The sequence below is a fragment of the Rhinatrema bivittatum genome, chromosome 1 (assembly GCF_901001135.1).
Source record: "Rhinatrema bivittatum chromosome 1, aRhiBiv1.1, whole genome shotgun sequence".
NCBI classification, from domain to species: Eukaryota; Metazoa; Chordata; class Amphibia; order Gymnophiona; family Rhinatrematidae; genus Rhinatrema; species Rhinatrema bivittatum.
In genome coordinates this window covers 490368102-490394723 of record NC_042615.1, presented here as the reverse complement: position 1 = coordinate 490394723, position 26622 = coordinate 490368102, and the positions used below count along the sequence as shown (strand labels likewise).

The 26622-nt window shown below is 43.1% G+C and overlaps 1 protein-coding gene across 8 annotated transcripts in view; it reads right to left on the bottom strand.

The window, feature by feature from the left end:
• CCDC171 (coiled-coil domain containing 171) overlaps positions 1-26622 on the bottom strand; it is a 982183-nt gene that overhangs the window by 150757 nt on the left and 804804 nt on the right. The window contains exons 25-26 of one of the 8 annotated variants that reach the window (XM_029608535.1): positions 20114-20217; positions 18068-18883 (exon numbers count right to left, since the gene is read on the bottom strand). The exons of the other annotated variants lie outside the window; for them this stretch is intronic. Of the exons in view, the coding sequence (XP_029464395.1) occupies positions 20116-20217 (102 nt within the window). The 3' untranslated portion in view covers positions 18068-18883; positions 20114-20115. Of the gene's footprint in view, positions 1-18067; positions 18884-20113; positions 20218-26622 lie in introns of those variants that run through there. 8 annotated transcript variants of the gene reach the window in all.

Sequence of the window (26622 nt, the reverse complement as noted above, 5' to 3'; positions counted from 1 at the left end):
GCATCCTTCCTATTTGCTCAATAATTCATCAGGTTCTGGGATATTCTTCCCATCAGGAAGACATATTTCAAATATTCTAAGCAAATGTAGAATTCCTCCTCCTCTTAACATCAACTGCCAAGCACTCTGTTATGGATGAGCGGTGTTTGTGTGGATCCTTGGGTACTGGGATACATGACCATGCCCACGGGGAGGAGCCCTGTGAGGAACCACAGTACTAGGCTAGATTCAGAACGCACAAACACAGTTAGTTCTTTATTAGACAGCTTTGAAGAGTACCCACAGAGGTGGCAGTAGTGAGGCAGTCTGGTAATTGCAGTCTCAGGGACCTCGGCAGAGGGAGCCCTTCTCACCCCATTGGTACTGAGAGGTTCTGAAGCAGGTTTACCAGCAAGGAAGTACTGTGGATGAGATAGACTGAGAGTTAGTATACTCACTAGGTGTTTGCTGTAGATAGGTGATTCCACCAGGTTGTAGAAGTAAGTGCAGGCACCAAGGCAGGTTCTCGAGGAGCAAGTACCTGTTCCCTGTAAGGCACCTGAAATAAACAGAGGGCACCCGAGGAGCGGGTACCCAGATTAGCAGTTACCCCGAAGGGCAGAGAGAGAGCTTCCAGCAGCAGCACGGATGCGGCAGAGTAGCGTAGACAGGAACAGAACGTATCCGGAGTCAAATCCAAGTTCTTGCTAACTCAACGAGCTAGCAAAATAGAAGATGTTATATACCCGGATGGCATGATGTCAGTATGGGGGAACACCCCCGAGGTTCGCGCCAAGGGTTGCATAAAGACGTGGGTGACGCGTGCGCACCCTAGTAGGTACCTGGGAGGAGCATGGCGCGAGGCAGCACCATAGCCGTTTCGGAAACGCCGGAGAGGTTGGCTTGTAGACACGGCAGTAGCCATCTTTCCTAGGTAAGCGGGAGGAGCCGTGAATAAGGTGAGGCAAACGGGGCGAAGCTGTCTAGCACCAACGGACGCAACACACTCAAATCCAAATTTTATTTGTGTGTTTTATTTACCGTCATTCCATGTGAAAATCACTAGTTCATAACGGGGTATAGGTTAGATACTCAAATAATGAAAACAGAGGGACAGATTGTAATTTAGGGAAATATTTAGATACAATGTGTGCACTCAAAGACAGATACGTTTAGGAAAAATAACTGGGTTAAGAGGGATTAGGGGTGGGGGTAAAGATCAGTACATTTTAGCTTTTCTGACTCATGGAGAACTGGAGGCATCTGCCAGACAGTAGGCATTTTTGAATAGCCAGGTCTTCAACTCACTCTTGAATTTGTTTTATTGTCTGTTATAGTTCATAGGTCCTCTGGCATAGAGTTCCATAGTTTTGGTCCAGCAACTGAAATCGCTCTCTATCTGGTTTGCGTTAGATGAGAGTTTTTTTATGGTCGGGATTTCGATGAGGCCTTTGTTTTGTGATCTGAGTGTTCGTAGTAGAATATGTGGTTTAAATGTTATTCCCAACAGATCATTATTCGGATTAATGTTATTGAAACTTATGGTGAGAACTTTGTAGATTATTCTTGACTGTACAGGGAGCCAATGTAGAGTGATCAGCATTGGGGCGATGAGGTCTTATTTCCATTTTGCAGATAATAGTCTAGCTGTAGCAATTTGCAGTAGTTGAAGAGGTTTTAGGTGAATGGATGGGATTCCAAGAAAGTAGGGAATTACAGTAATCAAGGTTAGAGAATACTAGAGATTGTAAAACACTTCTGAAATCTGCTGTGATTAGAAGAGGTTTCAATCTGTTCAGGATTCATAACTTGTAGAAACCAGATTTGATCAGTTTGCTAATATGGGTTTTCATTATTAAGTTTTCATTAATTTGAACTCCTAGATCTCTCACTTGTGTTGATGGGGTTAATTGGCAAATTATGAGATCAATCCCTAGTGGAATAGATTTAGGTGGGTTTCGGCTCAGCCAGATTAATTCAGTTTTTTTGGGGTTCATCATTTGTGCAAGCTTTTCTTTTATTGTGACCATATATTCAGAGTTAAGCAATGCTGTTTTATCGAATGATTTTGTTAGCAGGACGTAAAATTGCAGATTGTAAACATATAGATTCATCAAAATGCTATATCATCACTTGCATAAAGCCTGCGGTAAGAGAAAGGGGCACGCTTTGCATAGGTAGTACCACGTGGTGCGGTAAAGTTTTTGCACCCCACGATACTTTTATTTCGCAGCTCACAAAGTGCCAAGAGAGAGACTATTTATAAGGCCCTCATAATATTGAATATTTATATGAAATTTCTACTTTATTTCACCCTAGCTTGATGGTACCCGGTTGATCATCAAGCTAGAGTGAGAGAACACTGTAGAAATATCATCTTTGTGAGATTTTCCTCACTCCAAATGATGTAAAATCTTCACCGAGGTGTACTGTTCAGTTTGTATGTCTCACTCTGCATGTAAAACTGGCCCCTATACCCTAAATCACCACCAATACCTCACCTTGAGCTATTAGCTGGCTTTCCTATAGTAATATAAATAGTTCAATACTGTGAAGGCCTCCCCAGAGGCGTTCTCTCTCTCTACTTCACTCCATTCCTCTCCCCCCTCCCCCGCCAAGCCCAGAAATGGCCAAAATGCAATTTACAAAATTTATCGTGAATTGCGTTACGGCATTTCAGCCATATAACACAGCTTAATGCCAGGAAAAAAGGTGTAATTATTTCCGGCGTTAAAAACAGGTGATAGCATGCGTTATGCAATCGCACAGTGCGATATTGACCCTCATTTTAATTAATCCCTCCCAAACCCCTCTCTAATACCACGGTATGGCGTTAACGCATACGTTAACACGGTATCGCGTGCATTAATGCCATAACACATTTTGATGAATAACCCTGTTAGTAATTTGCACAAGGGCAGCATGTATATATTAAATAGAGTTGCAGATAGTGCAGATCCTTGCAGAACACCTGTAGAACATTGGAATGTATCAGATAAATGATTGTTGAGTTTAACTTGGAAGGCTCTGTTTTTATGGAATGCGGTGAACAATTTAAGAATATTTCCTTTAATCCCAAGGTTTCTCAGTTGTCGGCAAAGTAGGTTATGGTCAACAGTATCGAAGGCTGCTGTGAGATCAATCAACACCAGGCAGTATGATTCATTAGAGACAAAGCCCCATAATATAGGGTCAATTAGGGATTGTAGAAGAGTTTCCATAGAGCGATTTTTTCAAAATCCAAATTGGTTAGGATATAAAATTTATTGTCTTCTAGATGAGATTCTAATTGGTTAAGAACTGCTTTTTCAAGAATTTTTGCAATGAAGGTTAAGTTGGAGATTGGTCGATGGTTGTTCCAATCATCAGATCTTCCTGCTTTATTCTTTAAGATTAGTTTTATTACTGCCTATTTTAGACCATGGGGTATATTGACCGATTATCATGTGCATTAACGTCATCTGATGCGTTATTAAGGCAGATGTATGCGATTTGCTGTTTCAACCTATGTATTTTTTCAGTTAATGCTGTAGCATAGTCATTACATGAAGTTCTTGTGAAGTTATTGTTTGTAGTGCAGAATGGTCTTTTATTAGACTCTTAACTGTTTCAAACAGTAGTTTTGAGTTGAAAACAACTCCGTCTAATTGTTTTGCATAATAGGCTTTTTTAGCCTTAGAGTTCTGTAGTGTGATAGGTATGATTTGTATTTTCTTAGAGAGATTCAGAGAAAGTTCTTTTTCACTCAACACACAATTAAACTCTGGAATTTGTTGCCAGAGGATGTGGTTAGTGCAGTTAGTATAGCTGTTTAAAAAAGGATTGGATAAGTTCTTGGAGGAGAAGTCCATTACCTGCTATTAATTAAGTTGACTTAGAAAATAGCCACTGCTATTACTAGCAACGGTAACATGGAATAGACTTAGTTTTTGGGTACTTGCCAGGTTCTTATGGCCTGGATTGCCACTGTTGGAAACAGGATGCTGGGCTTGATGGACCCTTGGTCTGACCCAGTATAGCATGCTCTTATGGTTTTTTTGCCAGAGTTTTTCAAGTTTTCTGAGGTGGGGTTTTTTTTTTTCAGTTCTTCATTATACCAAGGGTTCATTTTTCTGAGATTATCATAATTTTTGTTTGTAGTTTTGGTTTGAGTTGGGCTGTATTTATCTGTTATTTCTTTGATCATTTTTTCCCATGAATCAAATGCCTCATCACAGCTATTTAGATTTAGGTTTTTGATTTTGGTCTCTAGTGTAATTGTTAGTGTTTCAGTTTTGATTTTCCTTCTGAATTTTTGAGGGTTTTTGATTTTGGAGTTCATCGCCGAATGATTTTTGTACATTAACTGTTTTAATTAGGGGGTGGTCCAACCAAGGAATTATTTTGTGCTTAGTATTTATACTGTAATTATTGGAATTTGCGAATATGAAGTCAAGAGTATTACCTGCTTTGTGGGTGGCCTTGGAGACATGTTGAGTATATCCCTAAGGCTTCCACTGCTTCTAGGAACATGTCACAAAAGATGGTTTGTGGAGAATCATTAACATGTAGATTAAAGTCTCCTAAAATTATTGTTGTCTCTGGTGAAGGGAGTTCGTTTGTAAAAAGTTCGATTAAGGGTGAGCAGCCTTATTGGCGTAGTCTTGCAGGGCAGAATACCAGTCCAATATTAATTTGTTTTGAATTTAAGACGGCTACTTCAAAGGGTGGGCAGATTTCAATTTTCTTCAGTGTTTATTTGAGTTCCTTTCTCCAGATTATCATTAAGTCACCACCTTTTCTTTTTTTTATCATAGTATATGGAACAGGTTGTAATTAGGATGCGATAATTGGTTTAGTAGTATATTGTCTTTGTCATTTAGCCAAGTTTCAGTTATGCAGAATATTGTTGGTTGTTGGTCATTAACAATATCATTTATGAGGGGGAATTTCCTTGAAATTGATTGGCATTTACTAGAAGCAGGGTGAGCAGTAAGCATGTTTTGATGTTTGTTTTTGTTGTTTGTAGTTTATTATAGAGTTTTTTTTAGTCGTGTTTGGATTTTTGTATTTGTTGTTTATATGGTTGCTGTTTTTCCGTTGTCCTGTTATTGGTTGTATTTTTAATTTTAATTCCATGTCTGATTACAATATTTGGATCAAAGGGCAAAGTACGGTAGGTCAGTTTGGTGGTTATGTCTGTCGTGGTAGCGATGAACTTAGGCAATAAACAGAGTGGACGAGATCAGATAGTCAACTTGTCAAAAGTGCTACAGAGTTCACTTGTGGTGGTATTGGGTAGTAGTGTCCTTATGTGAGTTCCCCAGTGTGTCTCTCCTCGCAGGGAGTGTGCCAGTGAATTCAGGGGTCCTCTGGTGCTCCAATTGCACCAGGTCCCAACCCGGTCTCTTAAATGGATGCCATTACAGTGCGTTTTCTCCCATCCAGCCTCTCAAAAAGGAACCATTTACAAATATATTTTCTCCCAATGCTGCAGCATTTCTGCACAAACCCATGCCTGCATCAGGAGAATTAACTCTTGCTCAATCTTGTATTGAATTAGATTGTGAAAATACTTTTTGTGATAAATAAATATATGAAGGCTGTACAACAGAGTGACTTTTTGTTACAACAGAGTCTTTTTTAAGATTTACTGTTCTAGATTGGTTTATTCTTGTCAGTAGATAGAACAGTGGTAGCGGTACTTTAGTTTTGTACACATTATTTAATGTTAGGATTCGTGGGTTTCGTGGACCCTTGGCCCGAGGTGGGAGTTGATACCACCTGCGGGGAGGAGCCCCACAGGTCCTCACCATAGGGAGGTGAGGTCAGCTGCAGCAGGAGATACAGTAGTAGTGGTAGAGAGGTAGAGCGTCCTGTGTTACAGCCACGTGATCGCAGGAGCTTGTAGAGAGAGTACTGTGAGGAGTCCAGAGGAGCGGGATAGGAGACACAGTTCTGAGGGAACCCACAGTACTCAGGCAGAACTGGAGATGCAAGTGCCAGAGCAGAAGCCTCCAAGAGAGAAGTGCTAGGCAGGCCCTGCGGAGCGCGAGACAGGAACCTCTGGAGGAATGCAGCAGAGACTATCCTGAGGGGCGGGACAGCGTAGCGAGAGAGGCTCTGGTGTGATGACGTAGGCTAACCCGAGGAGCGGGGAAGCCCGAGAATTTCCAAGGTAGTGATGTAAGTTACCCCGAACAGCGGGGCTGCGCATGATGGAATCTCTGGTAGAGAAGCAAGACACTGCCCTGAGGAGCGGAGAGGTGCAGAGTACAGTCACTGGTGTAGAATGTAGGCACTGCTCCGAGGAACGGGGAAGCACAGGATACAGTCACTGGTGTAGAATGTATACACTGCTCCGAAGAGCAGGGAGGCACAGGATACAGTCACTGGTGTAGAACATAGGCACTGACCCGACGAGTGAGGGAGTGCATGGTAGAGTTTCCAAGCAGTAAGGTAGTTTGAGAGAGAACCCCGAGGAGTAGGGAAGCCGGCAGGCAGGACCTCTGGAAGGCGCAGGAGCTACCCCAAGGAGCGAGGCAGCCAGGAGATAAGGTCTCCACCTGGAGTGCGAGCAGGTCCCCGAGGAGGTACCCAAGCCAGAGTCCAAGCCGCATGTAAATTTGACACAGGAACCATGGGTCAGAGGAGACAGGAACAAGCACCAGTAGCGAAGGAACTTGTTGCCAAGTCAGCTAGCAAGGGGCGAGGGAGGTGCTTATGAATCCTAACCTTATGATGTTATCAGTCAGGGATATCCCTGAGGTTCCCACCATTGGGCCTTTAAAGGAGGGCCCAGAGGTGCACGTGTGCACCTAGGAAGCCCAGAATTGGCGTGGGTGGCGGCGGCGTCCTGGACGCCAAGAGGAGGCTTGAGAACACGGAGTTATGCGGCGGTAGTGGCTAGCCTGGGCCACGATGGCCACGAGCTGACCCGAAGAGGAGAGCAGGGCAACACATGACGTGAGTTGAATTGGTCGCAGCCGTCTGCGACCGACGGTCATAACAGTACCCCCCCCTCTTAAGGATTCCCCCCGGGGGTTGGGCTTTCGAGGGTGTGTAGCGTGGAACTGCCTGATGAAGTCTTATCAAGGATGTTGGAGGCAGGTTCCCAACTGTTCTCTTCAGGCCCAAAGCCCTCCCAAGATAGGAGATATTTCCACTTTTTTCCACATTTCCTTACATCCAGGACATCTTGGACTTGGTATGTGACGTCCGCTTCAGATGACAGTTGTTGAGGCTCCGGTGGTTTTCTGGAGAAGCCGGGCAATACCAAGTGTTTTACTAGCGATATATGGAGAGCAATGTGGATTTTGAGAGAGGAGGGCAGTTGGAGTCTGTAGGTGATTGGACCCAAACGGCAGAACACTGGAAAGAGACCAATGTACCTGGGAGCAAAGCGGGCTGAAGTCAGCTTAAGTCGGATAAACCGGATGCTGAGCCACACCTTGTTGCCTGGTTTAAAGTGGAGAGCTTCACGATGGTGTGCATCAAAGAACTTTTTTGATCTTTGGGCTGCTTGATGAAGCAGCTGCTCTGTGTTTTTCCAAAGTTGATGCAACTCCTGGGCAGTTGACTGCGCCACGGGTGAGGGCACAGATAGTGGAAGCAGAAGCGGTGGCTGAGGCTGACGTTCATAGACCACCTGGAAGGGCAATGAATCAGTGGAGGCGGACAGATGGGAATTCAGGGCGAACTCCGCCCAAGGAAGGAGGTCGGCCCAATCATCCTGCCGTAGATTCACGTAGACCCTCAGAAACTGTTTCAAGGTCCTGTTCGTCCATTGGCTTGGGGATGGTAAGCCAAGGTGAAATCTAATGAGATGTTGAATTGTTTGCAGAGAGATCTCCAAAAGTGGGCAGTGAATTGGACTCCACGGTCTGAGAGGATATGTTTAGGAAGGCCGTGGAGCCGGAACATATGTCGGATAAACAATTTAGCAAGCTGCGATGCTGAAGGGAGGCCTGGCAGAGCCACAAAGTGGGCCATTTTTTAAAAATGGTCGATGGTGACCCAAATGGAGTTGTTGCCACTGGAGGAAGGAAGGTCCACGATGAAATCCGTTGCGATATGGGTCCATGGCTCACTCGGAATAGGCGGCGGTTGCAAGAGTCCCCATGGCGGCTTATGGCAGGCGCAAGTGGGGCAGGACTCTACATAGGCCTGTGTGTTCTACTTCATGGTGGACCACCAGTAGAACCACTAGAGAGTGGAAAGAGTTCTAGACTGCCCCAAGTGTCCAGCAGTCAAGGAGTCATGAGCCCTTCTAAGGACCCTCCATTGTAACTGGCGAGGAAACACCGTCTTGCCAGGTGGCACTGGAAATGTGGCGGACAGGATGACCTTAGCGGGGTCAATTATGTGCCATGGAGTGTCAGGGAAATCCTCTGTGACAAAGGATCTGGAGAGAGCATCGGCATGGCAGTTTTTGTTGCCAGGTTGGTAATGCAGCAGGAAATTAAATCGGGTAAAAAAAGAGGGTCCAACAGGCCTGATGATGGTTCAAATGCTGAGCACGGTGTACTTGAAGCTTTTGCGGTCGGTATGCACTGTGATCTGGTGTTGGGCTCCCTCGAGCCAGGTACGCCATCCTCAATGGCTAGCTTAATAGCTAGTAACTCCTTATCCCCGATCGCGTAATTTCGTTTCGCTGGAGAAAAGCATCTGGAAAAAAAGGCGCACAGGTGTAGGGTATGGGTAGGAGAGTACTGGCTTAGGACCACCCCTACGTCGGAGGCGTCGACCTCGACTGCGAATGTACGTCTGGGATCTGGATGGCAGAGACACGGCTCCTGGGGAAAGGCGGTCTTAAGATCCTGGAAGGCGGTCATGGCTTCGGGCAATCAGTGAGAAGGATTGGCCCCCTTGCAAATCATGGCCATGAGTGGTGCGGTCAGAGTAGAATAATGGTGAATAAAAGACCGGTAGTAATTGGCAAAGCCAAGGAACTTCTGTAGTGACTTGAGGCCCCTAGGTTGGGGCCAATCGCGAATACTCTTCAATTTCTGGGGATCCATTCTGAACCCTTGACTGAAAACCATATAGCCAAGGAAGGGAACGGTTTCTTGTTCGAAAGAGCACTTTTGGAGTTTGGCATAAAGTTGATTGTCCCGTAGACGCTAGAGGACATGAGAGACATCCTGGTGGTGGCTTTGTAGGTCTTGGGAAAATACTAAGATATCATCAAAGTACACGACAACACATTGGTATAGCATATGTCTGAAGACCTCGTTCATCAGATTCTGAAAGACCACAGGAGGGTTGCAAAGGCCAAATGGCATCACAAGGTATTCAAAGTGGTCATCGTGCATATTAAACCTGGTCTTCCATTCATCGTCTTTGCGGATACAGACCAAATTGTAAGCCCCCCTGAGGTCTAATTTGGAAAAGACTTTAGCTCCCTGAAGCCAATCAAAAAGCTCCAAAATCAAAGGCACCTTTAGGGTGATCTCGTTTAGGCCTCAGTAATCGATGCAGGGATGGAGAGAGCCGTCTTTTTTCCCTACAAAGAAAAAACCTGCTCCCAAGGGAGACTTGGCCAGGTTCTCACGGATGTACTTTGACATGGCCTGAGTCTCTGTTAGCGATAAGGGGTAGAGGAGGCTCCGTGCTGGGCAAGAAGTTGATTGCGCAATCATAGGAACGATGCGGGGGTAAGGTGTCCACAGCCATCTTGGAGAACACATCGGCATATGAAGAATATTGCGGAGGAAGGCTGGGAAGAGAGAGTGAAGCATTCAGGCATGGCAAGGGTGAAACAAACTCCAGACAGTTGACATAGCAGGAGGAGCCCCAGCGAGAAAGTTGTAAGGTGGCCCAGTTAAACTGTGGGGTGTGTTGCTGTAGCCACAGCAGTCCCAGAATTACAGGATGTATGGCTTTGTCCAGAATGTGGAAGGAAATGGTCTCTACGTGCAGAGACCCTGTGCGGAGCCGAACAGGAGCCGTGGTGTGAGTGACCGTACCAGGTAATGGTTCTCCATGGATGGACGAGAGGAGTAAGGGCACTAGGGAGAGGTTGGTGGGGATCCGGAGGTGCTCAGTCAATTGTTTAAAATAAAATTCCCACCAGTCCCCGAGTCCACTAAAGCTTCCTGATTGTCCAGCTTGATGGAGATAGATACTGTCAAAGGAGGAGAAGGCAAAGTCAGGCCTAGGGGCAGTCCTCCTGCTGAACCTAGGCCTGGGAGTTTCCCGGACAGACTAGTCACAAGGCTATGGCATGTCTGATTGGTTGCAGTACAGGCAGAGCCCGGACTGCTAGCAACGACGTAGTTCCCTGGGAGAAAGTCTGCTCCAACCCATTTGCATTGGCTCATCCTCAACTTTGCTCTGGGCCACATTCAGCCTGGGTGAAGACGAACGTTGAATTCGGGCCGAGATTGGTGTAGATTTCCTGGACGCTCTAGACTCCTGTGAGTGCTCTTGCAGGTGGCTGTCGATGCAACCAGCTAGGTCTATCAAAGTGTCAAGGGATGCAGGCAATTCACGAGCCGCCAACTCATCTTTGATCCGGAACTCAGACCTTTGAGGAAGATGGATCGTAGCAGTCTGAGTCCCAGTGCAGTTCAGAAGAAAGGGTCCTGAATTCTATGACATAGTCAGTTAATGGCCGGGAGCCTTGTTGGAGATGGAGGACCCGGAAACGGCTCTTCTGCCAGGGTCATCAAAGACGGAGCGGAATAAGGCAAGAAACCCGGGCAGGTCATGAAGAACTGGGTCAGCACGCTCCCAGAGGGGTGACGACCAGGCCAAAGCTTTACCATCCAGAAGGGAAAGGATGTAGGTCGTCTTTGTGATTACATCTGGGAAGTAGGCCGGTTTCAGGCAGAAGTGCATATTACATTGAATCAGGAAACGCCTGCATATAAGAGGGTTCCCTGAATAGCGTGGAGGTGCCAGCAAGGGCACGATAGGCTGAAGAACCGGCATAGAGGTGGAGGAACTGAGCTTGGTAGACGTCATGGCGGCAGTCACAGTGGCATCTAAACGAGTGCTCAAATTATCAATGGCTGCTGTCAGTGTCTCCAGGAACTTTTGTTGCTCGCTGATTCTTTGTGCCAGGCCAGGGATGGCCTGTACAGCTGAGATCTTTGGCGGGTCCATGGACTTGGCAATCTGTTAGGAGTCATGGGTTTCGTGGACCCTTGGTCCGAGGTGGGAGTTGATACCATCTGCAGGGAGGAGCCCCACAGGTCCTCACTGTCGGGAGGCGAGGTCAGCTGCAGCAGGAGATACAGTAGTAGTGGCAGAGAGGTAGCAAGTCCTGTGTCACAGCCACATGATCGCAGGAGCTTGTAGAGAGAGTACTGTGAGGAGTCCAGAGGAGCAGGGTAGGAGACACAGTTCTGAGGGAACCCACTGTACTCAGGCAGAACTGGAGATGCAAGTGCCAGAGCAAAAGCCTCCAAGACAGAAGTGCTAGGCAAGCCGCAGGGAGCGCGAGACAGGAACCTCTGGAGGAATGCAGCAGAGACTGTCCCGAGGGGTGGGACAGTGTAGCAAGAGAGGCCCTGGTGTGATGACGTAGGCTAACCCGAAGAGCGGGGAAGCCCGAGACAATCTCCAAGGTAGTGACATAATTTACCCCGAGCAGCGGGGCTGTGCATGATGGAAACTCTAGTAGAGAAACAAGGCACTGCCCTGAGGAGCGGGGAGGTGCAGAGTACAGTCACTGGTGTAGAACGTAGGCACTGCCCTGAGGAGTGAGGGAGCACAGGGTAGAGTCTCCAAGCAGTAAGGTAGTTCAAGGGACAACTCCGATGAGCAGGGAAGCCGGCAGACAGGACCTCTGCAAGGCGCAGGAGCTACCCCAAGGAGCGAGGCAGCCAGATGTCATCTCCAACTGGAGGGCGAGCAGGCCCCCAAGGAGCGGTTACCCCAAGCTAGAGTCCAAGCCTCAGGTAGATTTGACACAGGAACCACAGGTCCGAGGAGACAGGAACAAGCATCAGTAGCGAAGGAACTCATTGCCATGTCAGCTAGCAAGGGGCGAGAGAGGTTCTTATGAATCCCAACCTTGTGATGTCATCAGTCAGGGTCGCCCCTGAGGTTCCCGTCATTGTTGCTGCCCTGTAGCAAGGATGTAGATCTCCTGCTCACTGAGCTGCCTCCAAGCTGCATACCTCTCGAGGAAAAGTAGAGAAGGTGTTAAAACAAAACAAAAAATTCCTGCTGGCCTATCTGACCCTTACTCACTGCTTTATTCTTGACTACACAAGCAGGCCTAGCCCCATTGGTCTGTTGTGTGAAGGCTGGGTGAATGGAATTGGGAGGTCCCAGGAAAAAGAAGAAAAACCTCTGCAGCTCATATTAAGTTCAGGTAGCACAGAGACATCACACATAGCAAGCCTTTGCATAGAATGGGTTCCTATCCATGGGGGGGGGGGGGGGGGGGGGGGATGTTGAATGCGGTTGATGTATGTTGGATGGATGAGACTATACCTGCACGTCAGGCATATATCTTACACTTGTTTTGTACTGATGGTTATATATGTCTATGTTGATGTGTTTCCTATATTAAGGTTTGGTTGTATTGGTGCTGCGCTGCAGGTTGCGGCACATGGAAACTGTTAATAAAAATCATTTTGACAAAAAAAAAAAAAAAGAATGGGTTCCTGTCTGCTCCCCAGGGCCTCTCTAACTCTTGTAGACCCTGAAAAACCTAGGATTCCTTGCAGATCTGGATCTTAAGAAAGACCGGGCAAGATAGTTGTGCCTAGTTCCTTAAAATAGTTTGAGGTAGTTTGCTATAGCCTCCCTCACAAGCCCTAACCTCTTTAGCTTTCCTCATAGGGGAATTCTTGCAATCCCTTTATCATTTTGATTACCTTTCTCTGTACCTTTTCTAATTCCACTATATCTTTTTTAACATATTGTGACCAAAACTGCACGAGGTGCTCAAGGAAAATCCACATTAATCTTTCTGGGGTAAAAACATGTCTGGCTTTTAGAATATTTAAAATGAATACTCATGAAATGTTTTTGCAGCATTTAAATAAAACACAGATGATTTACCTATTGGGTGGGCAATTTTATAAAAGGCCATTTCTGTACATAAAACACTGTTTTACTCGCTCAAGTTCTTTGAAAATTACCCATTAAAGATTTAGTTGGCTACTCTGAACAACTGAAATGCTCTTCAGTTTGGCTGATGAAATAAAATCCCTTTACATTTCATGGCAATATTAGTAAACAGACAAATATGACAGGCTCCTTACATTTGAAATGTTAGTCAATATGCATTAGTAGATTTCTAACAAAAGTGCATTTTATTTTCTTTTATTTCCAGGCATCTTTTTCATTGAATCACATTTTTACAGGGATGTGAATGCCAGTTCTGTTTTTTGATACTTGAAAGCTCCATGCATGACACCTTCAATATACAAAGGGCCAAGTGGATAGAGTGAACATGACTAAGATCTCTCATTGGTACAGAAAAAGCAGGTAAAGTAATAAAGAAACTGAAGTCGATAATTTGAACTGACATCTTAATTGATCTGTGCAATTTAACCTCTTTCCTTTCCCTATCCCCAGCACACACATTCAGTTACTTCTACAGAAAGAAGATGAGACATGAGGATGTCCTGTACATAAAAGGATGAGAAGGAGAGACAGTAGCTTTGATATTTGTAAAGGAAGGGCTTTTAAAGAACTGCCATGTATTTGTGTGTCAAAGCATATGCAGGAGGTACTTGGTACTAGTTAGTGCAAAGTGAAAACATAGTATTAGAGACAAGATGTGAGGTCCTGTTAGGCAGATCTCATCTCTCACCAGAAAGGGCTTCTGGGACTATTTGTTCAGTCTTTCCAGCAACTTGGCTCACACTTCCTGCTATCTGAGCACACAATTTCCAGGCATCCAGCAGCGGATTGCCAGAGTTTGAATCTCATTCTCCAGGCCTCTCAGAGTCCTGCTTCCAGAGTTCATCTTGCTGTGTTGATTCCAGCATATTCCTTGTTCTTCGGATCTGCTGATTCATCTCATTTAGTCTTCCTGTTTCCAGTGTTTGCTTGTGATTACAGCTGCATTCCCACCTAATCCTGGCTCCAAGCATCCAACTTAAGCCCTGCCAGCCACCAGCATTTGAGGGTTCAACCAAAGAGGATGGTGGCCATCACAGGCAGAAGAAACTCTGCTGCTATTCCAGCTGGAATCTGTCAGACTCATTTTGCAAATATACTGGCCACTCTTGAGTTCACATCTCCTGCTGACTACACCATCAAACAAGGTAACCTTACAGCTCTATTCTCATAGCAAACATAAAACAGAAGCAGAAACAAAAGGGAAACTAATCACTTTTATTCAGTCTTTAGAATCCAGAGACTCTCCAGAAACAGCACACTAAACTATTTCACATAGAAGGATGCTTTTTTCAAGGGGTAAAGGACAAAGATCTTGAAACATGAGCAAAGTAAAGAGGAAAGTGTGGAACACAGAGAACCTATGCAGGATAGTTGCCAACCTTAATATGGAAGATCGCACCCAATGAATATAAAGGGAAAAAAGGTGACAGATCTTGTTCAAAGGTAGTGGGAGGACAAGAGCTGATGTTAATGCTAAACACAAATACAAACAATATGAAAAACAAGTTTAGTAGTAATCAAAGCCACATCTCAGCTTCCTGGTTCCTATAAATGTCTAGCCATTTTTATTCTATAAACTGAAATATGTTAGATATCCCTAAAAAAAAGTCACATGAAAAAGTCAAAGAAAAAGAACAGAGATACACTGGTCAGTTACATGCAACTGATAAAAGTCTCCAGGTCTAGTTTTTAGACATAGTTGAATACATATTTTTATATAGTTATGTCTCCCTGATGTCTGTGTGACAGAAAAACATCTGCATTCAATAAACTCCTTAAGGACCAAATCTCCAAACTGTACAATCACTTTATTAGCCTTACATGAACCGGTATTTCGCTATGGAAGGGAAACATTTTGGAAGTTACATGACTCTTGAAAGTACATCTTAACCAACTGCATATTTTTCTCAGCAAGAAATGCATTATGAATAGTTTCCTACAGGGACTAATCACATGTTGCAATTGTTTTTTAGGTTATCCTTATAATTGATAGTAAACATTTGCTAGGATATACTGCCATTTTGACAGCTGCATGCTTCAACCATACCTACAGTCAAATTTGCTCTTAGCTACACTATCAAAAACAAAGGACAAGGATGGTTTTATAGTTTTGGCAAACAAGTTTTATATGATAAACTGATTATAACGCCTCATATATATTCAAACATTCTACAATACAATATTTTATAATTATAGTTTTGATACAGTAATATAAAATTAAGAGCTGACATAATGGGGCTTATGCAATAAAGCTTAGCATACATGCTAAGGTAATTCAGCATATACTAAAAATAGAATACTATGCAACAAAGGATTAGCATGTATGCTAAATCGGGGTCATAAGATATTAGCATTACTTTATAATTTTTTTTTTAGGACTGGGCTCAGATTAAAGAACATTTTCTTTTAACTGTCCAAATTCAGTAATTTCTTTATTAAGGGATTTAATTAAACAGAATTGATTCATTTTATATACATCTCAAATGTATAATAATTCCAACAGGAATTCAGTTATTTCACATCTAAACTGACTCAACAGATCAATCAGTTGAAAGTCTGCACAGATTTATGAATGCACAAATCTTACCAACTAACCACAGATTACGTAGGATCAATTCTCTGAACTTTTCAACATAATTAGAAGTTAATGTCTGTTTTCTTACAACAGTGATAAACAATCAGCGATTGAAGTATTGTACAGTCTTTCCCTCTGAGGGCAAGGAGCATCTATGGTGGGCAGGAACACGGGAATTTCACTGTCAGAAGCAGTTGGTTTATCACAGAAAATAAGGCAGAGATGCAGGATTGTGTAGAAATCTTGGTTCTGTCAATGCGCAGTGATTTGATGCGGAGATCTATGGTTTGCATCACTCTTCAAACATGGGCAGTAATTCAGGCAATTTCTGTATATGAATACCAGCGGTGGCAGTGCTGGTCCTGAAGGTATGTCCATTGGCTGGCTGGGCCCTGGATGATGGCAGGCTCTGATGATGATAGTGGCGTGGGCTCCTTTTGTTCTAGATTTCAATTTTATTTATAGGAAGTGAACAGGTACAGTGCATGCAAATGGATGAGAACTAAGCACAGCTTTTGATTAGAAAATTATCTTTTTTTTTGTAGAAGTTATGAGTTTATCCTTGTATGGGTGACAGCATGGTCTTAGGCATGATTAAAGATAATCAGTGTTCAATACGAGTCCAAGTTCTTTCTTTCAGCAAAGGCTGAGCATAGACAGTTTGGGGCCTTGTCAAATAAAGTTTATAACCTTGCTTTTGAACTGTCTGCTTTTCAAGTCTTAAGGCATAGTGGAAAATCAAAAATCCTCACTATTCTTTCATCTTTGTTTGATTCAGAGACAATGGCTTTTCGCCTAACTCAAATTTGTAATATTTTGTGCTTATATATGTAAATGGGGATGTGCATGGGAAATGCTCTCCTCAGTCCACTATTTATCACAAGGCTGCTAAAGTGAAAACTAACACCTGTCTTAGGATCAGATGTTAACTTTTTAGTATACTTACTATTAAAAGGCATAACCACCAGTATGCATTATGGTGATTGAAGAAGATGATGAAATGCTCCAAAATGTATATAAGAACATAAGAAATGCTATGCTGGTTTAGACCAAGGTCCATCGAGCTCAATATCCTGTCTCAGACAGTGGCCATCCTAGGTCGCAAGTATCTGATAGATCTCAAAGTAGATCTGTTTCCCGTTACTCACTCCCAGGGATAGCAATAGCTTTTTAACTCAATCTGGCTAATAATGCATTATAGACTTTTCCTCCAGGAACTTGCCCAAACCTCCTTTAAACTCAGCTATCCTTGTCGTTTTGACCACATCCTCTGGCAAAACGATTCCACAGCTTGATTGTGCATAGTATGAAAAACGTACTTCCCTTGATGGGTTTTCTGCTGGTTGTTAGATTCATGGAGTGTGCCCTTGTTTTAGTATTTACCTGTGCCACATCATTAAGCTTTTACTGTGCCTAATGTACATAAGAACATGCCATACTGGGTCAGACCAAGGGTCCATTAAGCCCAGCATCCTGTTTCTACAGTGGCCAATCCAGGCCATAAGAACCTGCCAAGTACCCAAAAACTAAGTCTATCCTATGCTACTGATGCTAGTCATAGAAAGTGGCTATTTTCTAAGTCAACTTAATTAATAGCAGGTAATGGACTTCTACTCCAAGAACTTATCCAAACCTTTTTTAAACCCAGTTACACTAACTGCACTAACCATATCCCCTGGCAACAAATTCCAGAGTTTAATTGTGCGTTGAGTAAAAAAGAACTTTCTCAGATTAGTTTTAAATGTGCTACATGCTAACTTCATGGAGCACCCCCTAGTCCTTCTATTATCCGAAAGAGTAAATAACCGATTCGCTTTTACCCGTTCTAGACCTCTCATGATTTTAAACACCTCTATCATATCCCACCTCAGGCGTCTCTTCTCCAAGCTGAACAGCCCTAACCTCTTTAGTCTTTCCTCATAGGGGAGCTGTTCTAGCCCCTATATCATTCTGGTTGCCCTTCTCTGTACCTTCTCTATCGCAACTATATCTTTTTTGAGATGCGGCGACCAGAATTGTACACAGTATTCAAGGTGTGGTCTCACCATGGAGCGATACAGAGGCATTATGACATTTTCCGTTTTATTCACCATTCCCTTTCTAATAATTCCCAACATTCTGTTTGCTTTTTTAACTGCCGCAGCACACTGAACTGGCAATTTCAATGTATTTTCCACTGTGACACCTAGATCTCTTTCCTGGCTGGAAGCTCCTAATATGGAACCTAGCATTGTGTAACTACAGCATGGGGTTTTTTTTCCCTATATGCATCACCTTGCACTTATCCACATTAAATTTCATCTGCCATTTGGATGCCCAATTTTCTAGTCTCACATGGTCATACAAAAAAAGCACAATTCTGATGATCATTGGTATTAGGGATGTGAATAGTTCTGTCAAAGAGAATTAAATGATTCATGAGTCTTTTCTTTTTAAGTTCACAATTTGTTTTAATTAAATTACGCAAATAGGTCATCAAACAAAATAAAAATATCAATTCAAGTACAAAAAGAAAGAAATTACCTCACAGAGAAACAATCAACCAAAAAGCTAGTGATTCTAAACCTACATAAAATATGGTCTGAATTCAAACTATTAATTGCACTTCATTTACATATCTCCATACACTGACAAAATATGCAACTATTATGTTTACCAGCCACCACTGCCTCATACTTATGTTACATATTCCAGATTCCACCATGCTTGTTCAGTAATAACAACACCTTGTTTCCAATTAATAAGAGTTATCGGTCATTCTAATGATAAAAGAATGTCCAATAATTTTTTCTTTGGTTTTGATTTATATTGTATAGCAATGGGTATCTATATGTAAATCTTAAAGGAAATATCAACATATATATGCAATATATTTTTAATATATAACCAATGTTATAGTAAAACAGCATGTATGAAAATGTTCTCAATTCCATTTCACAGAACCAACATTTATTACTGCCTTTGTTATTTTAAACATTTTTAATGGTGTTCAAACGGCTCTATAAGCTATAAAATATAGTGATTGGGTCAGTAAAGCTAACAGGGATATTTTCATCCAATCTTTCTAAAATTCTTTCCAATCTCGAAATTCCAGCTTATTCTCTAAACCATTTTTCGAAATGTTTTCAATTTTCTTTTAGAAAGGCTCATCTGAATACTTCTCCCAGCAAAAGACTCCAGAAGACATCACGAGCCCATCTAGACTTCAGCTTCCACAGCCCCCACACTCTTTTCAGCAACAGAGAACTGGAAGACGTGCCCCTATCAGAGCACACCACAATACACCATCACATCTGATACATTTGCACAACAGATTACTATTTCAAAACAAGAATCAATAAGGTGTATAAGCAGCTGGTTGTTAGCGAATAATTTTAGTGTCTTCAGGATTATTGACCCATAAATATAAAACAAAGCAATAAATTAAAAGTACATCCCTACTCCCTTAGAAATTTTAAATAGTTAACATGTCAACCAAATTAAAATGAAGACAGTTTACATGAGGATGGGCAGTAATAACCAGCGGATATGTATGATGCGTTGTAATGTTTTTCTTTCTCAATAAAACAAATTTAAACATAAGATGCTGACAGTAGTCCAGCAGTTTGTATGTGTGGGGGGAGGGGGAGAGGGCTATCCAGTCTTTTGTACAGCATGCCACACATATAACTAGCTACCAGTTAGTGAGAGGCTGTATGTGTACACTTGGTGCAATCAGCAGCTAGCCCTGAAAGAACAAGTCCAATTTCTGGAGGCTAGAGTGGCAGACTTGGAGGAGCTAAGAGAGACAGAGAGGTATATAGAGAAGACCTTCAGGGACTTAGTAAAGCAGCCCCACTTCCTCTCTGGCAGCCTCTGTGCTGCCTTGGAAAGGAAAGGTTAATCTGGAAGGAGAGCATCAATTTGGTGTGGCAGAAAGCAATCCTGTAGCTAGCACCTACCCTCAAGGTTATGCAGCATCCTCAAGCATCAAGTATCTCTCTACAGAGTCAATGCCCAGAAGGGAAGGGTTAGGACTGACATTGTAGTTGGTGATTTGATCACTGGCAATGTAGTTAACTAACTGGCTGATAAACATGAGGATCACTTGGCAACTTCCCTCCCTGTACAAAGGTGGCAGACCTCATGTGTCACCTAGATAGGATTTTAGACAATGCTGGGGAGGAGCTGGCTGTTTTGGTATTTGGTACAGATGGGTACCAATGACTTAGGAAGGTACAGGAGGGATGTTCTGGAAGCTAAATTTAGGATTTTAGGTAGAAAGTTGAAATCCAGAACCTCCAGGGTAGCATTCTCAGAATTGTTTCCATTCAGGACCCCTGAGGCAAGTAGAATACCAGAGTCTCAATGCATGAATGAGACAATGGTGCAGGGGAGAGGGTTTTAGGCTTGTAAGGAACTAGGCAACATTCTGGGGAAGGTGGGGTCCATCCTTTTCCACAAAGATGAACACCACCTTAACCAAACTGTAATAAAGCTGATGGTACTAACCTTTAAAAAGAAGATAAAGCAGCTTTTAAACTATCGTAGATGATGGGGAAAAGCGACAGATGCTCAGAAGCACATGGTTTGGAATGCTGAATCTTTGAAAGAAACTAAAACAAAAAAAAGCAGGGAAGTTAGGGCATCCTGATAGGGAGGTTGTAATAAATACTTCTTCCCGGTAAGCTGTGACCACCGATGGCGGTGAGTTCTTTGTTGTTCTAGCTCACCCCGAGGCGGTGACCCTTGAGGCTCTGTGGGACATAGTAGCTGACTTCGGGTGTTCCCTTAAGCAGCTTAATTCCAAGATGGATTATTTCTCTTTCAATTTGCAACAAAAAATGACTGACTTGCAGGACCAGGTTAGTTTCCAAAGTTGAAGATACTTTAAAGATTGTCCAGGAATTTTATGCAGGGAAGTTATGGCTCTTTCCACATGTATTTAACTTTTGGAAAATAATGTGAAACATCTTAACTTGTGCTTTCTAAACTTCCCCAAAGTTGTGGGGGAGATTTCTTTTTCAATGTTGAAGAGATTCATTCAGGATGCTTGGGGTTTTTCGTCTGAAAATATGCCATCTATCAATTCATGTTATTTTCCTCTTAAAAAGAAAACTCCTGGACTTGCGGCTAATGTTGATTTTCAAAATAATTTATCCAATTTTCTTAAAAATTCCTCTTTAGAAGTTTTCGACTGGGGTACTTTATTAGTTTCTTTTATTTCAGCTGTGGATTTAAATAATGCTATGCAAAATTATTTTAGGAAATTTCCTGTTCTATTCTTTGCTCAACCTGTGAGAATTTTTCCTGATCTTGCCTCTAACTCAAGCGAAAGGACTTTCTATCTTTTTGTCAGGAAGTTATTTCTCTCGGGTTTTCTTTTGTCTTCTCTGTAAATGTGTCATTAAAAAAGGGGATGAGTGCTTTATTTTTTTTCGGCCCAAGCAATTAAAATCCTTTATAGAGTCCTATAGCCCACTTACTTCTTCCCCTGTACCTCAGTCTTCTTGAGCTATATGTAATTTATCATTGGTTAATACTATGCCAATGCCCTTTTTTTTATAATGGTTACTTTTAGTGTACTCCCTTAGTTATTTCTCCTCTCTCCTCTAAATTTTTTGCTTTGAAGTGGATATTTTCATTGCAATTTGCTATATTTCATTGTATTTTTTATTTTTATTGTTGGCATCCATGTATTTCCATCACAATCAATCTATGTTGTTTTTAATTTAAAAATTCTATAAATAAAAAATTTAAAAAACTGATAAGCAGGACATTAATACAAACAAAAAACATACTTTGAAATGTTTGTACACAAATGCTAAGTTGGAGAATTGGAATCTATATCACTGAATGAAGAGATAGATATAATTGGCATCTCAGAGACCTGGTACAAGGAGGATAATCAATGGGATACTGCGATAGGATAGAAATTATATCACAATGATAGGATGGATCAAATTGGTGGTGGAGTGGTGCTTTATGTTAATGAGGGCATTGAGTCAACAGGATAAAATTTTTGCAGGAAACAAATCTTTATGGATAGAAATTCCATGTGCGAAGATGAACAGAATAACAGTGGAAGTGTACTATCATTCACCTGATCAGAATGAACAGCAGACGATGAAATGCTAACAGAAATTAGGGAAGCTAACAAAATTAGCAACACTAATATTATCCCAGTATTGACTGGGTAAAAGTCACATCAGGACAGACTAAGGAGGTAAAGTTTTTAGATGATATACATGACTGCTTCATGAAGTAACTGGTACAAGACAAGTTGGGGGGGGGGGGGGGGGGGGGGGCACGACTATTTTAGACCCAATCCTTAGAGGAGTACATGATTTGGTGTGAGGTAACTGTGTTGGGGCCACTTGGCAATAGTGATCATATGATCAAATTTGACTTGATAATCTAAAGGGAGGATGCTAAGGAAATCTACTGCAATAGCATTTTTTTTTTTTTTTATGTTATATCTTTTTATTGAGTTTCATACAATTACATAGTACCACCATAAAACAGTAAAATGGTACAGAAACAGAAACAACTTGGAACCCTGTGGCCTAAACGCTACATAGGAACATTGAGGGGGGTAGCCAAAGCAGCTTAATTCTAAGGAATATGCTTCAGAAACACACATGAAAACGCAAAGAAATACGACATTAGATTGCGAAGCGTGAAATGGTATCCACATATGCCATTTGGCTAATTGACAATAAACAAAAACAGACCCACAACTGGAAATGGAAAAATTATCGTCCAGCACAACTTGATTAACAGATCGCACCCCAACCAGAGGGGCTCACAAGGTACCAGTGTATCGAACAAAGTGGTAAGTAACACATCAGGTATCTGTAAACAGAACAATCATAACAGAAACCCACCCTTATCCCCCCTCCCCATCCCCCCTCAAATTCACAGCAAGTGTTGAAATAATATAAAAACGTGGTGTCAAGATTCAGGTAGTGGCAGTGTGCTAGGGAAATCTCCAAGAGGACAAAACATAGCATCAGAAATAAGCTAGGCAGTAGGAACCCAGAACCCACGCATAGGGAAGAACCGCACCAAGTACCGGCACCCCGCTCCACAAAAGAGAAAGCAGATATTAATCATCTAAGCAAAGGAAATTTTATGGCAGTATACCGGTAGTCATGAAGGACCCTTGAGCGTGATAGGTCAGGAAAGGTTGCCAGAAAGCCCAGGTAGACCTTTTCCGACTCTCACTGTGTTGGGAAGCCGTCATCTGCTCAAAGGTAGCTAATTTAATCATTTTTTGCACCCAATGGTTGTAATGTGGGGGGGTAGTCGACGTCCAAGCCGCCAGAATAACCTGCTTAGCTAGCAAGCCTGCTTTATCAACCAGTTGAGCAGAAGTGGGTGAGAGAGTAATGGGTGCAAACAATTCGCTTCCTAGAAGCCACAGTGTGGGCTGCAATGGTAAGTCAACCTGTAGTAACTGAGAACAGTGATTTTGAATAGTAGACCAGAAAGTTTGTATCTGTGCACAGGACCAAAAACTGTGAAAGTAGGTTCCAGTTTCCAGACCACATTTGAGACACAGTGGGGACGGACTGATCCCTATACGAAAGGCCTGCTCAGTCGTGCAGTACAGTTTCCAAATAAATTTGAGTTGCATTTCTCTGAGTGTCACATTCTCAGATAAAGTCTTAATGTGAAGCAAGTAGGTTTTAACGGTTTCTGGAGTTATGTGCATACTTCGGTCAGTTTTCCAACGGTCACTAATAGCCTGTCTAGTGTTGGGGGGCAAATGACCCCTTAGCAACCTGGAAAAAGTAGCACTGGAAACCCTGCCAGAATACGCAATTCCCAACAGCGTCCCAACCCTATGCCTGTGTACCGCCGATACCCTTTTTGTGCCCAGGGAGCCAATATAATGCCGTAGCTGTAAGTAGGCATAGAAATCGTGTCTCGGTATATGATAAATATCTTGTAGGTCTGAAAAACTATAGAGTTGATCAGATTCAGGCATCAATACCTGAGAGAACAGTCGAAGACCCCGAGCCGCCCAATTTATGAAGACAGAGTGGCCTTGCCCTGGGGGGAAATGAGGATTATCGCTAATGGGTATCAGCAAAGTATCCGATCGTGGCAACCCCAGCATCTTACAAAAGTGCACCCATGCTTTCCTGCCAGATTGTACCAGAAGATATTTTTTATACTCCATGGAAAGGGTATTCGCGTCAATCTGTAACATCGCAGCCAGCGAAACGCTTGGTAGGCAAGCTTGCAAAAAAGCTGTCGGTGAGAAATATTCCGTGCCCAGTAACCAGTCCCTGATATGGCGTAACATACAAACTAAGTTATACCTACGGAAATCCGGGCACGCCAGACCTCCCTCTCCGAGAGGAGAAGTCAGATGAGTGAGTGCTAGTCTGGATCGTTTGCCTTTCCATAAAAACAATCGAATCGCCCTGTGTATTTGTGATAAATCATGACGTGTGAGCCAAATGGGCAGCATTTGGAGTAAGTATACCCATTTCGGGAGTTCCATCATCTTCAGCAGTTGGACCCGGCCTGTTAGTGAGAGGGGGAGACCTTGCCACTGTTGTAATCGTTGCTTAGACTTTTTAAGCATGGGTAATACATTTAAACCATATATGAGATCCAACCTGTGAGAGATCAGGACCCCCAGGTATTTGATGGGACCCGAGGCCCATTTAAGCGGAAAAAGTGGGCCCCAAGACTGCTGAAGATTTCCGTAAACGGCCAAGGCTTCGGACTTATCTTTGTTAATTTTAAGGCCTGAGAAGCTACCATAGGAGAGTTGGTGGGACAGCACCCTTGGCAGACCTTGCTGGGGCTTCGTGAGAAAGATCAGGATATCGTCAGCAAAAGCAGCAGTCTTGAAGACATTGCCTCTGCACTCGAGACCTGGAATCAACGGGTCTGCATTAATCTTCCTCAACAGGGGTTCAATCGCTAGGATATACAGAAGAGGCGAGAGGGGGCAGCCCTGCCGTACCCCCCTTTGTGGTGTAAACGCTTGGGAGATATGCCCATTCGCTAGAATGTGCGAGGTAGGTTGTTTATATAGGAGTGAAATATAAGATAGTATAGGGCCTGTAAAGCCATATCTGTGTAAAACCGAAAATAAATATTCCCAAGAGACCCTGTCAAAAGCCTTTTCTGAGTCGAAACTCACAGCCATTGCAGGGATGGAGTGCATCTGACAATATTGGATAGCTGTGAGCAGTTTAGCAATATGGGTGCTGGAGGAGCGGCCCTTAACAAACCAACCTGAGGCAAAGAAATAAGGTCCAGCATAACCCTACTCAGCCTGCACGCCAACAAGTTGGCCAGCAGCTTGAGGTCACAATTCAGGAGAGAGATGGGACGATAAGACGCTGGAAAACCTGGGTCTTTTCCTGGTTTGGGGAGCACCGTAATATAGGCTTTATTGAAATCAGCAGGGAATGAATCAAGAGATAAGGCATTGCAATAAAAGGATTGCAAGGCAGCAACTATCTCCGGTCCCAGCATTTTGAAAAAATCATATGCAAATCCGTCCGGGCCAGGTGCCTTTCCGGACTTACTTTTTGTTATGACAGATAAAATTTCCGAGGGAGTAATAGGGGCATTTAACCGCTCACGTTGAGGGTCAGTGAGCGTGGGGAGGTGGAGAGATCGAAAAAAAACATCTTCCTCCTCAGGGCCACCCACTCGATCCTCAGTGTAAAGGTGTTTGTAAAACTGCTGCAATACAGCCACTATCTTTTCTCCACCCTGTACCCAAGCATCTTCTGGTGATTTCAATTTTTCAATGAAAGTTTTGGATTGCCTAACTCGGACCAGGTTTGCCAGTGTCTTCCCTGCCTTATTTCCATAGCGGAAAAAGGAGTGTTCTTTATACTGCAGAAACTTAACAGCTCTTTGGTGAATCAGAGCTTGCAACTTTCCCTTGAGTAGGAGTGCGGGAAAGAAGTATTTTTTCACGTTTGAGTTGTTTATCTAAAAGTAATATGCCTGCATTCAAAACTTTGTTCCTGTGACGAAGAAAGGAGATAATTTCCCCTCTCATAACAGTCTTGCCTGTTTGCCAGAATAATGCTGGATTGTCCCTGTGTTGTGAATTAAACTCCTGGAATTGCGCCCACTTAACCTTGAGATATTCCTGAAAGGATTTATCATCTTTCATGTAGGAGGGGAATTTCCACCACGTGGACGTAGGAACCGTGGTATCCCAGTTAATTTCTACCCAGATTAAGGCATGGTCTGACACCCCCGGGGTGCCTATCTCGGCAGAGACAATAAAGGGAAACAGACGCTCGGGACCCAGTATGTAGTCAATTCGGGACAGTGTACGGTGGGCTTTAGACACATGGGTGTAGTCCCTTTCCTCAAGATGAAGTACCCTCCAATAATCCAACAAGCTTAAAGAGTTGCACACCCGAGAGATACTAGTCTTTGGAAAGGCACAGCATGAGTTAAGCTTAGGATTAGAGCGATCCCGAGCGGGGTCGTGGACGGTATTAAAGTCTCCCACTAAAAGTAACTCTCCCTCCCGATGAGTAGTGAGGAGGTTAATTATATTAGTGAAAAATAAAGTGGAGGGGGAGTTCGGGCCATAAATATTTGCTATTGTTATGTCTTTCCCACTTAGCTTGCCTATTATAACAATGAATCTGCCTTCAGGGTCTACAATTTCATGTTTTAATTGAAAGGAAAGGTTCTTGTGTAAAAGGATGGCCACACCGGCTTTTTTCCCCACAGCGGGTGAATAGAAGCATTGGCCTATCCAATCTCTCTTCAGTTTCACACTCTCAATGGCAGTTAAATGCGTTTCTTGTAAACAGGCAATATGGACCTTCGACTTCTTAAGGTATTGTATAACTTTGGTACGTTTGATGGGGTGACCTAGCCCATTAACATTAAGACTCGCTAGTTTTACCCCTGGTCTAGCCATTGGTATTTACAAGAGAAAATATGTAATGTGAATATCCAGAGAGGAATGAAGGGCTCCCCAGCCTGAGCCCTCCATCGGAAGCACAAAACCACGT